The following is a 12,008-nucleotide window of genomic DNA, read 5'->3' as shown; positions in this document are numbered from 1 at the left end:
CCCCCCCCCCCCCCGCACAGGGACTGCTTGGTGGGAAGGTGTTGGTGACCTTTGGGGACTCAAAGCAGGCCCAGGGAGGAGCTTCCAAAGGACCTCACACAAGGAGCAAAGGCATCACCCTTGCAGACAGAGAGACAGATACAGCCAGTAACACCCTTAGCTGAGAAAACCCAGTTTTCCCATCTTAAAGGGATCCTGTATATCTGACTTACACTTCCTTTCTTGGCACACCACTGTCGTTCCTCCATGCTGTCTTCTGTTGCTTCTGCCCAGCTGGGGGGACCGTGGCCCCCCCAGGGGCATCTCTGTGTTCTGAGCTGGAGTCCACCTTCTAGTGGACATGGTCCAAAGAGCACTGTGCTGCTGAGCAGAGAGGCCTATGAACAGAGAGTACACCCCAGAGAGGATGCGGTTCTGTGTTTTCTTGGGTTTTCGTTGCAGACTCCTGGCTCCTGACCTTTGCTTGTTCAAACCTCTCGCTTGCTCCGCCCCTGGGGCAGCAGTGCCTCCTGTCTGGCCCAGGTCCTGTCTGTCTCCCTGGACAAGGCTTGTGGAAGCACCTGCCCTGGGATGCAGGGCCTCTTGGGTGTGAGTGCCCTGGAGTGGAGTTGTGTGCAGCTGCAGACTTGCCCCGGAGCAGGCGCGGTGCTCACACAGGCTGCTCCAGCCCTGTCTCCCTGGGCACGCTGCTGGCAGGCTGCACCTGTGTTATTTTCTTTTTTAACATAACCACATGTGTAGGACAACTTTTCATGACACTGTATAGAAAGTCTCCTCATATTTTTGGACTGCGTAGCAGTTCTGTCACCAAGGGCTGCTGGGTGGTATCCGACCTGGTGTGCATCTTTGCTGAAATAAAATTGCCATGAATAAACCAACTGAGCACTCCATGGTGCGTGGCGGTTGGCGCTGGGGGTCCTGCTGGCTGAGCGTGTCTGCGTTAGGCCCCGCCAGGACTTGTGCCCACCACCCATCCCCCAGCAAGGTGGGAGTCTCCTGCTCCCCACAGTGGGCAGAATTGGCACCTCAGTGTGGCTCAATTTTGCATTTTTTTCTGTTGGTGGTAAGTTGAGCTCATTGTCTGACCTTCGTGTGAGTAAATATAACTAAAGGGAAAAGGTTTTACTGTTGTAGTTACCTCTCTTGTTGCTGAGACCGAATCGCTGACCCCCAAGGAAAAGGCGGAGAGGCTTATATGGCTCTCAGTTTGTAGGGGTTCATTCCATGGCTGGCTGGCCCCAAGGCAGTGTGGCATGGGAGAGGAGAAGCAATCCATGTGTGGCAGGAAGTGAGCAGAAGCGAGCTGCTTTCCCTCTCTCCTCCTGTGCCCATCCAGGCCATAAGCCTGTTGCTAGTGCCACCCACACCCACAATGGGTGCCTACCCACACCCAGAATATGCTGACCCTATTTAGTCATCCATATCCTCCACCCAAGTATCACACATCTTAGACCCAGCTACCTCGGAAAAGCCCCACCTATGAGTGTATGAGGCTTTGGGAGACATCTAGATACAAGCTGTGGTAGCCACACTGGTCACTCTGGGGGAGTTTCAGTCCAAGCTCAGGTCCTGGCCCTACTTTAAGCTGGCCAGGGCCACTTGTCATGGTAGGGGCACAAGGTGGAGCAAGGGCAGGCTGGGATCCACAGTCCCTTCCAGGGCACACCCCCAGTGACCCAAGGACCCCTCCCAACTCACTTCTCAGAGGCTGCCCCGTGCCTGGTTACAGTACCCTTAGGACCAGCCCTTACCACATGGGCCTTTAGGGGACCCTCATCTCCACACGGTAGCATTTGATGTCATCCTGGTGTCCCCTTTCATGCAAAGCCCAAACACTACCTGTTGTGCTCTCAGGTGTGGCGTGGGCAGCTCTTCCTGCAGTGCCTGGCCAAGGCTCTTCGACAGCAGGGCGGTGACCTTGGTGGCAGGCGGGGTGGGAACGCCTTCCCATTTATGTGGAGCAGCCTGGAATTCCAGAGTCACCGGGATGCAGCCCTCCACTTGGGCCCCTGAACTGGCCACGTGAGCATGGTGTGTCTGTCTGACCATGCCCCATGTGTCAGCGCTCTGGCTGGCAGAGATGGAGACCGCGCTGTTTCTTAGGCTGGCTGTGCACTTACTCAGGCAGCAAGAAGAGACTCCTGAAGCAAGACCAGAAGCCCAGCCCCTCTCTGCCCTCTGCTGCACGTTGGCTTGTGTGGAAGCTTGCAGTTCCTCATATTTCCATAGCTGGTGTTACATGGATATGGGCATAGGGATGTTCCTCCAGGGCCCAGCCGATGGCCAGAGGGATGCTGTGGGTGACAGTCAGGAGCTGCATGACTGGCAGTATAGTGGCATCTGAGCCAGGCTCTGACAGGCCTCGAAGGAGCGTTTCTTAGTGGAAGGTGCAAATCATTCTGATTGAGGTCTAGTGTTTGGCTGTGCAGCCCTGGCTTGCGTGTAATGTGGTGAGCACCTTCAGTCCATCGCTCTAAGGGGCGTGTTCTCCTGCCTGTGCCCTGCAGGCCTTCCATCCTGCATCTCACAGGCTGTGCTACGGGACCCTCAGACAGGTGCTGGGAGAAGCGCATCCTCTCCCTCAAGCCAGCCACCGTGCTCCTGGCATCCGCTCCTACCTGGAGTTCTGAGCCTTCACCCAGCTGGCTCCAGGGTCACCTACCTTACCCACCTGTGCTTCTTCTGCAGCTGGGGGCCCTGACTCCACTCCATATCGCTGCTGCCCTCCCAGGGGAAGAGGGCGTCAGGATCACAGAGCTGCTGCTCCACGCCATCACTGATGTGGACGCTCAGGCAGCTGACCAGGATGAGGCATACAAACCAGACAAGGTGTGCTGCTGAGGGCAGGGAGCAGTGGGGCTGGGCTGAGCTCTCTGGACCTGTGATGCCTGTTCTGGGATGAGCTTCAGCCCAGTGTGGAGACAGTGGATCAGGGACCTGAAGCCTTGGCTGCTGGGGAGAGTTTGGCCACACGCTCATGGGGAAGTCTCAGGCAAAGATACCTCAACAGAGCCAGCAGCTGAGGGCTGACTGAAACAGGGAGCCCCGTGGGACATCTTGCAGGTGACCTGCTCTCACCACTTTAGGCCCATTGTTGTGGCTGCATCATTTCCAGAGTGTGCCCAGGGCTGGCCTTGTGCAGAAGCCCTGCTGCCCACTGGGTGGGATGGCCCTGAGCAGCCCTGTGTTGCCCCGCCAGCCTCCCGACTCCCTTGCAGTAGGGCTGACGTCCTGCCACCGCTCTGTCCTTGTCCTTCCCCTGCGCATTCCTACATCACCTGTGACTCCAGCTGGCACCGTTGTTCAAGCCATGCCTTACTCCGCCTTCAGCCAGAGCCTTGTGGAGCCCCCTGGGCACTCCAGAGTGTTGGGGACACCTGCATGTGTGGGTCTGCATGAGGGAGGCTTGGGAGGAGGCCACGGGGTGGCATCAGGATGACTCGGAGCAGGCACAGAAAGGACAGACTTTGGCATGCTCCTGCAGCATGAGGAAGAAGCGTATGGTCAGGGCTCGCTCAGGCCATAGCTGATGCGAGGCTGCAGTGAGCTCTGTGCTGCCTACAGCTGGAGCTGCTGCCCTCAAGCCTGAAGCTCAGCAATGAGCCGGGCCCACCCAGCAGCTACTACACCACGAGCATGCGTGTCGCTGAGGAGGGCGGCAGGACGGCTCTACATGTGGCCTGTGAGCGGGAGGATAGCAATAAGGTGAGTGGTCGGGCTGCCTGTCGGAGGGAGGGTGCTCGCCTGTTAGTGCTGAGCCACGTGGGGGTGAAGGGGGTGGAGGAGCCCAGGGCAGGGGGGCCACTGCTGAGCTGCAGGGGTTCCTGGGTCAGGGGGACCTCAGCCAGGCAGCAGCTGGTGCCTGGTGTGATATGTGTGCACATGTGAGTACGTGTGCATGAGCTGTGGTATGTACAGGAGCATGGGTGTGGAGGTGTGTGCCTTCCTGGATGAAACGTGTGCACATGCGTGTGTGCATGTGTGTGCAGCTACCAGCTGTGAAGGCAGGTGGGCTGCAGTTGTCCCACCATCACATCTGCATCTGAGCAAGGAGAGGAGGACGGCTCTCCTCTTGAGAGGCTGTGGGGTGGGAGTGGGCCTGCGGGCTGGGCTCTTGGTCCCAGAGGGGGTGGCTCAGTGGGAGCTCATGTGGCACCTAGAGGACAGTCCCTGCTGTGGGGGAGGACCACTCGCCATGAGCACTCCTGGAGTGAACAGTAAGGGGAAACTGAGGGCTGCAGATGGGAGGTCCTGAAGGGGCTGGGAGAAAGCAGAGGCTTCGGGGCCAGGCCAGGGCCAAGGTGTGTCCCCCTGCCTCCGTGGACAGTGCCTGGTATCCCTGGTGCAGCTCCTGTTCCTGTGCTGGGTCACTGCTCAGGACCCTGGGCCTGGTGAGGGTCAGTCCTCCGCCACCCGTCAGGGTCAGCCCTTCTGACGGGCCCTGCCTGGCTCGGCCCTTAGAGGACAAGCTTCCAGTCTCTATACACGATGGCACCTTCCTGCCATCTGCCTGGGAATGAGGATGTTCTTATGACATCTTTCTCCATCCATGTCCCCCTGTCCCACTTCTGGACGGTTCCCTGTGCTGGCAGGTGTTGCTGTGGCTCTGCTGGCTGCGTGACATTTACATTGAGGAACCCATCTAGTGTTCCTCCAGAGTGTGGGGCTGCTCATCTGATATTTCTGCCTTTGTCCCCTCCCCAGTGTGCCAGGGATGTCGTGCAGCTCCTTCTGTCCCATGGGGCGGACCCCAACCTGCTGTGGAGCGGTCATTCCCCGCTCTCCCTGTCCATTGCCAGTGGGAATGACCTGGTGAGCAGGTTCTGCTGGGGCCTGGGCCTGGGCCTGTATGGTTGCTGCCTCCATTCTTCATCTGCCCACTCACCCTTCCAGCACCTTCTGTCACCTCCTACCCACCCATCTCCCCCTCTGGGCATCCATCTGTCTGTCCACTCGCCCACCTACCCATTCGGCCACGTAGCCACCCTCCTTCCCACCCTCCTCTGTTCACTCATCCACCCGATCACCCACACATGCATCACTGTCCTTTTCACTCACCCCTTCCACAGCCCTCCCCCACCCACTGGTGAGCCACCCACCCACCCAGCCACCCTTTCGCTTAATTTATTTGTCAAGCAGCTCCTATGGGCAAGCAGGCATCTTTCCAGGCACTAGGTCTTCTCAGCCACCGCCCACCCATCCCACCCAGCCGCGTTCTACTTGCTCACCCCTCCTTTGATGTAAATGTCACTTGCAGAGTGCCCATGTGCAGGCAGGCACCGTTGTGGGCAGTAAGTTGTGAATAGAACAAGCCCTACTCCTAAAGACCCCATGTCCCAGCTGGGGGAGCCAGACAATGCACTGTGTGTAAGACCATCTCAGGTGTAACAGGCGGTAGGAAGAGAGGAGTTGATGAAAGAAGGTTGATCGAAGGGGCCAGAGAGGGTGCCCTGACCCACGCAGGGAGGAGCTGCCCCAGGGCCTGACTCTGCCCCATGCTGAAGAGCTGGAGGGGACCCAGGTCCTCAGAGCACTGCACCCTGGCAGTGCCCAGAGGAAGTGGGAGCCAGGCCTCCCTAGGGGCTGGCCCTGTGGTCCCCCACCCAGCACAGCCCAAGGGCACTGGCAGCCAAGGCCTGAGGGTGGCCTTGGGGAGACCTGTGAGGGAGGTGACAGGCCAGCTGTTGAGGGGCCTGCCTATACAGATCGTGAAGGAGCTCTTGTCCTGCGGAGCTGACCCCAACCTGCCCCTGACCCGAGGCCTGGGCAGCGCCCTATGCGTGGTCTGCGACCTGGCCTATGAGCAGCGGAGGAGCACGGACAACAAGATCACCCTGGTGAGGAACTGCTGGGCTATGGGGCAGAGCGCAGCAGCTGGGCTACCCGAGACCCTGTCCGAGCTAAGGGACACCAAATAATGATAGTGTCACCAGTTGGGGCCTGAGGGGGCCCCAAAGAGGAGACAGGGACCTCAACTCAGCCCTCCAGGTAAATTCTTCACTGCATCATGGAAAAAGAATTTCGGGACATGTCAGAGTGAGGCACCAGAAGAGCCCCTATTAGAAGAGAGGGAGAGGGGGCCAAGCCCCTGGAGTACCTGGGGCTCACTGTGGCATAGGAGTTCTGTCAGGGCACCCACGGGAGCACAAGGCTGTCTCTCTGGGGGAGCAGCATGGGCTGGCGCCAGGCGACTGTACTCCAGTTCTGTTTCTGTAGCTCTGCAGGCTCCTTCTTGCCTTGTGGCAACTTGGTGCCTCGGGAGAAAGGGGCTGCCTGGCTCCCTCGGGGTCATGACTCTGGAGGGGGAGGTGCCCTCCTCATGGGATCCTCCAGTAGGCCTTGCCTGTGCCTGGGCTGGGGAAGCTGCTTCCTGCCTTGCCAGGTGTTGGCAGGGGCGTCTGTGCTGCAAGGTGCTCTGAAGCAGTTGGGGCCAGCCACTGCCAGGGAGGGCTTACAAGAAGGCACACACACATGCACACACGCAGGTGCATGTACATGCCTGGACCCACATGTGCACACATGCACAGGCTCTTGAAGCACCTGTGAGGCGGCATGAGGCCCCAGACCCACCTGATCTTTACTTCACATGGCTGGCAGCCAGAGGGGCTGGAAGGGAGCTGGACCCCATACCTGGGAAGGGGTGGCTAGGAGGGCTCTCTGGGGTGTGGGTCATTTGGGTGAAGCAGGCTCTCACTTTTCCTCTGGGTTGTCTCTGACTGTCCTGCACACCTGGAGGTGGCCCCCTGCAGACCCCTTCCAGGTACCCTGCTCCAGGGGGACAGGGCCCCTGGGTTTCCCCTGGTGCTTGTGTCTGCAGGGTTCGGAAGCCGTGGGCCTTGTGATCCGTGCAGTCAGCCCTGTGATTGGGGTGACCCCTTGGCTTCCTGGGTGGCCATTTGTTTGACAGGCTCTGTCCCTTCAGATTGACCGGCTCCTGCAACACGGGGCCGACATCCTGAAGCCAGTGACACTCATGCAGGGTGACAGGATGGCAGTGGGCACTGCAGTGGACTACGGCTACTTTCAGTTCTTCCAGGTATGGCCTGGTTCTGAGCAGTGCCTGCGGGGGCCTGGGCTTCTCTTGGGCAGAGCTGGGGGCCCTGCAGCTATCCTGGGCACCAGGAGCCCCACCATGGTAAGCACGTCCTATAGGAACATGTAGGTCTTGGGGTGTCCCTCGTAGTCACTGAGGACAGAGACAGCATAGTGCAGGCTAGGGTGACCCTGTCGTGCTCCTGGTAGGAGTGGAGGCAGCCCTGAGGCCCATGGTGGCCCTGCAGTGACCCTGTGGTACACCATAGGACCGGAAGATCGCCCACTGCCCCTTCCACTCACTGTTGCCGGCGGAGCGGGAGACCTTCCTGGCCCGGAAGAGGCTCCTGGAGCACATGGGTTTGCAGCTGCGGCATGCCGTGCTGGCTAAGGAGCAGGAGTGGGACAGGAAGGCGCTGGCCCACAGCAGGAAAGGTGGGTGTGTGTGCGGGCCACGGGCAGTGTTCCCTGCCCCCCAGCTCTGCCTTCTATCTCTCTGCACCCTCCTGCCTCCCTGCTCACAGGATCTACCTGGCATTGCCTGCAGGGCCCTCTCCCTCACACCTGCATGGGTAGCCACCCATGTGACATCAGCTTGCCCTCTCATTGTGTGCAGCCTTCATGAACCCTAGCACACCCACAGAAAGGTGTGAATACTGTCCCTGCACACTCACAGCTGGCACAGAGCCTCTGTGTGCCCACCATGCTCACACAGGCCATGCACACCTGTGCCCCTCCCTGTGGACACCCTCCTCCCCTCCACACACGCACACCCAGCATCCGCTGCTACAGGGCTGCATCCTCATCCACAGTCCTGGCTAAAGGGTGGGGCTTCTGTGCTGACTTCCTGTCCCTGAAAAACCAACCTGAGGAGGACAGGTTTCCATGGTTGCATAGTCTTCCATCCCTGTCACTTGGCTCTGTTGTGGTGAGGCAAAGTGTTGGGAGGGGAGCAACTGGTGAGGCTGAGCTGCTTACCTCATGCCTGGGAAGGAGAGGGAGAGAAGATTAGGGGTGGGGGAGAGGGGAGTGGAGAGGCGGGCGGGGGAGGGGATCCTAATACACTGCCCCAAGCCCCCACACTGTGGGCCTGTAGATGGCTCAGTCCATTTTCAGGTCAGCCCTCCTGACCCAGTGGCCTTCCAAAATCCCCACTGTGAACCCTGGGGCCCATCCGTCGGCACATGAGCTGTTGGGGCCTGTTAGGCCTTGTCTGTGTCCCTGCAAAGCCTCATGAGCTCGGAGGTCTGTGAATCTCGGGTGGCTCAGAGCTGATTTGCTGTTGGGTGGGGTCTGGCTGGGGAGGTGGTCACTGGGCATGGGGCCTGGCCAGGGTCCTCCCTCCCTGGGTCCCTCCTCACTCCCCGCTTCCCATGCGCCATGCCCTGAGCTGCTCTTGTCTGCTGGACCTCTCTGCCTTGCTGCTCTGGCTTGGAGCCAGCCACCTGCAGATGTAACCATGAGCCAAAGTCAACCTCTCCCCTTGGAGCTTTGGGTGTCAGTCTGTCTCAGTGGTGAATGAGGCCAAGGCAGGGATGTTGCTAATCTGAGTCCTAAAAGCCTCTGTTGCCCACAGGTCCCTCCTGTGGGGTCTGGGCTTGAGTGTGGTGTCCCCCAGGACACCAGGTTCTTGCCCCCCATGCAGCAGCACATAGGCAGCAGGTCCAGGCTGGAGAGCAGGTCCTGGAGGACATGAGTCGACTGCCTCCTTCTTGCTGCCTCCACAGAGATGCCACTGTGTCCCCATCTGCCTTCCATAGCCTGGCTCTGGAGCCACCCAGTGGAATCTTGAGCTTTGACAGAAATGCACGTTGTTTCTTCCAGAGCAGAGCGGTGCATGCCACTGGTACAAGCACTTGGGAAGAGATGGTAGATCCGTCAGAGACATGGCCAGAGAGAACTAGGGAGACAGTGTGAGGAGGGGCAGTGCCAAGGTTGGAACAAATTGCAACTGTGACTGGCCAGACTTTGCCCTTGAATATCTGTGGTCTGCTCCATTCTGAGGAGCAGCGCACATCCCAAGACATTTTATAAAGCCATGGCATGGTCTGCCCATGGTCAGCAAAGCTAATATCTGGGTGTGGCCATACACAGAGACCGAGTGATCTCAGGCACTGTCCTCCATGCTGCACGGGCTGCAAGCCTGTGGAGCCTGGGCTGGGGTGGGCAGGTGTAGACAGCACCCTGCCAGGGCCTGGGGCAGCTGGCTGAGGAGACAGGACCCTGTGCACTGCAGCAGACTTTCTCCAGAGTCACTGCCAGGCACCCTAGAGAGGCATGACCCAAGCGTGGGTGGTGGGTGAGGGGCAGGCCAGTCTGCAGAGGTGACACCAGGGTCCAGATTTAAGAGGAAGAGGCTTTAGAGGAGCTGTCACAAATATGTTGAAAGAAGGAAAGGGAGACAGGAGGGCAAGGTCTTGTCAGGTAGAGGACAGCCACGAGGAAAGAGAACTTAGCAGAACAGAACCAAGTGAAATTCTGGTTTGCAAACTCATTGCAGTCCCGGAAGAAAGCCATTTGTGGGAGGGCCTGGCTGTGCAGGAAGCAGGCGTCAAGAGACCTGGCGGGGAAATAGTTGCGTGGTTCCCAGCGTCCGAGGGACACAGAGGAGCTGCGCCCAGCCCTAAAGCGTGTATGACGCAGCTGTCAGCGTGGGTGTGGCTGGGCCCCAAGGGGCAGTGGGCAGGCAGCAAGAGCTCCTGCCTCAGGTCCCACATGCGAAGCGGTCAGAATCCAGGGGACAACAGATTCCACAGCTAAATGTAGGCAGCCACAGGCCACAGGAGGGTAAGGTCAACAGGCTGACGAGAGCCTTGTCTAAACCACTGCCACCCCCTGCCAGCAGCTGTGGGCCACCACGGTCCTTGTTAGATGTCCGTTAGCTCAGGAGTTGTGCACTGCACAAGCAGCCCCAGTGGAGGGCATGGACGAGGGACAGGGAGCTGGCCCTCGGGGAGAAGTGGCTGCACTAGGGGTGGTAGCTGGGCTGGGTCCAAGAGAACCTGGTGCCATGCAGTGGCCTTTCAGAGTGCTGCAAGTGTTCAACCCTGGTAGGTGGCCCAACTGTGGCTGCCCCATCTGCCCAGCACTGATGTTGGCCTCTCTGACGTAGTGGAGCTGTGCCCTAGCCAGAGGATGAAGAAGAGAAGCTCAGGCCTGGCCAAGGCCCCGGACACGGAGGGCCAGGAGCTGTGAGTGTGTGGCAGGGTCCTGGGGGTATGCTGGGCTGGTGGCCACGGTTTGGGGCTTGGGCCTTGTCATCCCTTTCAGTGACATTCCTGCTCCCTTGTCTCCGAGTGATGTGGCCTTGTCCAGGCAGCCCTGCACATGGCGCATAGGCGGGCTCCATGCCTGTGTATGGGTGGCCACCCCAGCAAGAGTGGAGCAGGGTCTGAGCCCAGATGTCTGTTGGACTCTCCTGGGGGCAGCCTCCACGTGGGTGGTATGGGAGACACCTTCCTCTTAGGGACGTCCTTACCTCTTTTTTCCAAGGCATCTGGTGACAGGACAGGGATGGTGACTGGGCCAGGTGGGCAGAGACTAGGGCTTCCAGTCACAGGCACCCATCCCCCAGACCCACACTGTTCCCTGTGCTTGGGAAGCCTCTGCCCTGTGATGTTCCAAGGGACTGGAGGGTGGGCCCAGGCCCAGCCCTGCCTGCTATTCCGTGGCTCAGAGGGCCCCCTTGACCTCCCTCTGACTGCTCCTTGTATCCACTGTTCACCTGGGTGCTGCCCAACTTGGGGGTGGCAGGGACTGGTGGAGCTCAGGGCTGGGCAGGATGTGGCCCCACAGGACTTCCCTCTGTCCCAGCATGCCTTTCTTCAAGTTTTGCTACCAGTGTGGCCGCTCCATCGGTGTCCGCCTCACGCCCTGCGCCCGCTGCTATGGGATCCTGACCTGCAGCAAGTTCTGTAAGTCCAAGGCCTGGGTCGAGTTCCACAAGAAGGACTGCAGTGAGGTGATGGGCATGCCAGGCCGTCAGAAGACAGGTGCAGGCCCACGGGGCCAGGAGGGGTACTGGGGCAGAGCGGGATTGCCCCTCACCCATGCAGGCTCCAGACCCGGGCTGTCCAGCTGGGCTGCCTGCAGGCTCTGCTGTTCCTGGGCTACAGGGCTCTTGGCCCATGGCATGGTGTGGGTTGGGCTCTGTATAGAACACTACTCTCCTGCCCTCCTCCTGGGCAGTGGGCTCGACCTGAGGCTGGGCGAAGGCAGGCAGGGGCTTCCTCACAGCCTTCTGTGGGTGGATGCACGGAGCCACCTCTGGCCTCAGCCTGGCCTGTGCATGCCGGCGGTGCCCCTTGGCTTGTCCTCTGGAGAGGGGAACATCTTAACACAGGCACCATGCACTGGGGACCTGGGCATGGCTGCTTTTCTGGGGCTCCAGGGTGGGGCTGCTGTAGATTCACAGCTTAGCCGGGCCATGGGGCTCTTGTCATGGATGAAGGGGCTTGGGGGTGCAGAGAACAAGGTCTGACCCCCCTCACTGTGCCTCTCTCGTCCAGTGCCCAGCTCTGTAAACACCAACTGGAGGGCAGAAGACCCTCAGTGAAGGAGGCCAGACCCAGGGAGGATCTGGGGCTGTGCCCACCGGTCACCCGTGGCTCTGTGGGGGCTTAGGCAGAAAACCTCTGTATTCTCTGGCTGTGTGTGGCAGCACCTCCTGTCTACCATGCAATAAAGTGGCCATGGAGTTGCCTGAAGGTCTGTGACCTGCTCTGTCCCTCCGAGGTGAGACCCGGCACCATCTGCCTTGCTAGCTTCCCACAGCCTGGCCTGGCTATGCACCATCCTGCAGGTCAAGGCAGGTGAAGGACCAGGGCTCTGTGTGCACAGGTGTGGTGACCACTGGGAGGGGGTCCCAGAGCCATGCAGCCAGCCCATTCCTTGCTGTCTCTGTGCTTCTTGGGCTACTGGCACCTTGTGGGGTCCAGCAAGTCCATTTTCCCGGGGTCTGTGTGTGTTCTGGGGGC

General features: G+C 59.7%; 1 protein-coding gene across 6 annotated transcripts in view; it reads left to right on the top strand.

Annotated features, from left to right (window-relative positions):
* Ankmy1 (ankyrin repeat and MYND domain containing 1) overlaps positions 1–11,673 on the top strand; it is a 33,826-nt gene extending 22,153 nt beyond the window's left edge. Inside the window, exons 9-17 of one of the 6 annotated variants that reach the window (XM_023722206.1) lie at positions 2,689–2,829; positions 3,565–3,705; positions 4,705–4,812; positions 5,706–5,837; positions 6,923–7,036; positions 7,302–7,467; positions 10,145–10,223; positions 10,846–11,024; positions 11,541–11,673. In XM_023722206.1, coding sequence (XP_023577974.1) covers positions 2,689–2,829; positions 3,565–3,705; positions 4,705–4,812; positions 5,706–5,837; positions 6,923–7,036; positions 7,302–7,467; positions 10,145–10,223; positions 10,846–11,024; positions 11,541–11,587 — 1,107 coding nt within the window. In that variant the 3' untranslated portion in view covers positions 11,588–11,673. Of the gene's footprint in view, positions 1–2,688; positions 2,830–3,564; positions 3,706–4,704; positions 4,813–5,705; positions 5,838–6,922; positions 7,037–7,242; positions 7,468–10,144; positions 10,224–10,845 lie in introns of those variants that run through there. The other 5 variants (XM_023722203.1, XM_023722202.1, XM_023722205.1 and 2 more) reach the window with 5 other exon arrangements.
* Positions 11,674–12,008: the final 335 nt, after the last annotated feature.

This window comes from Octodon degus, unplaced genomic scaffold (genome assembly GCF_000260255.1).
Source record: "Octodon degus isolate 3935 unplaced genomic scaffold, OctDeg1.0 scaffold00089, whole genome shotgun sequence".
NCBI lineage: Eukaryota > Metazoa > Chordata > Mammalia > Rodentia > Octodontidae > Octodon > Octodon degus.
This window is presented reverse-complemented; position numbering and strand designations above follow the sequence as displayed.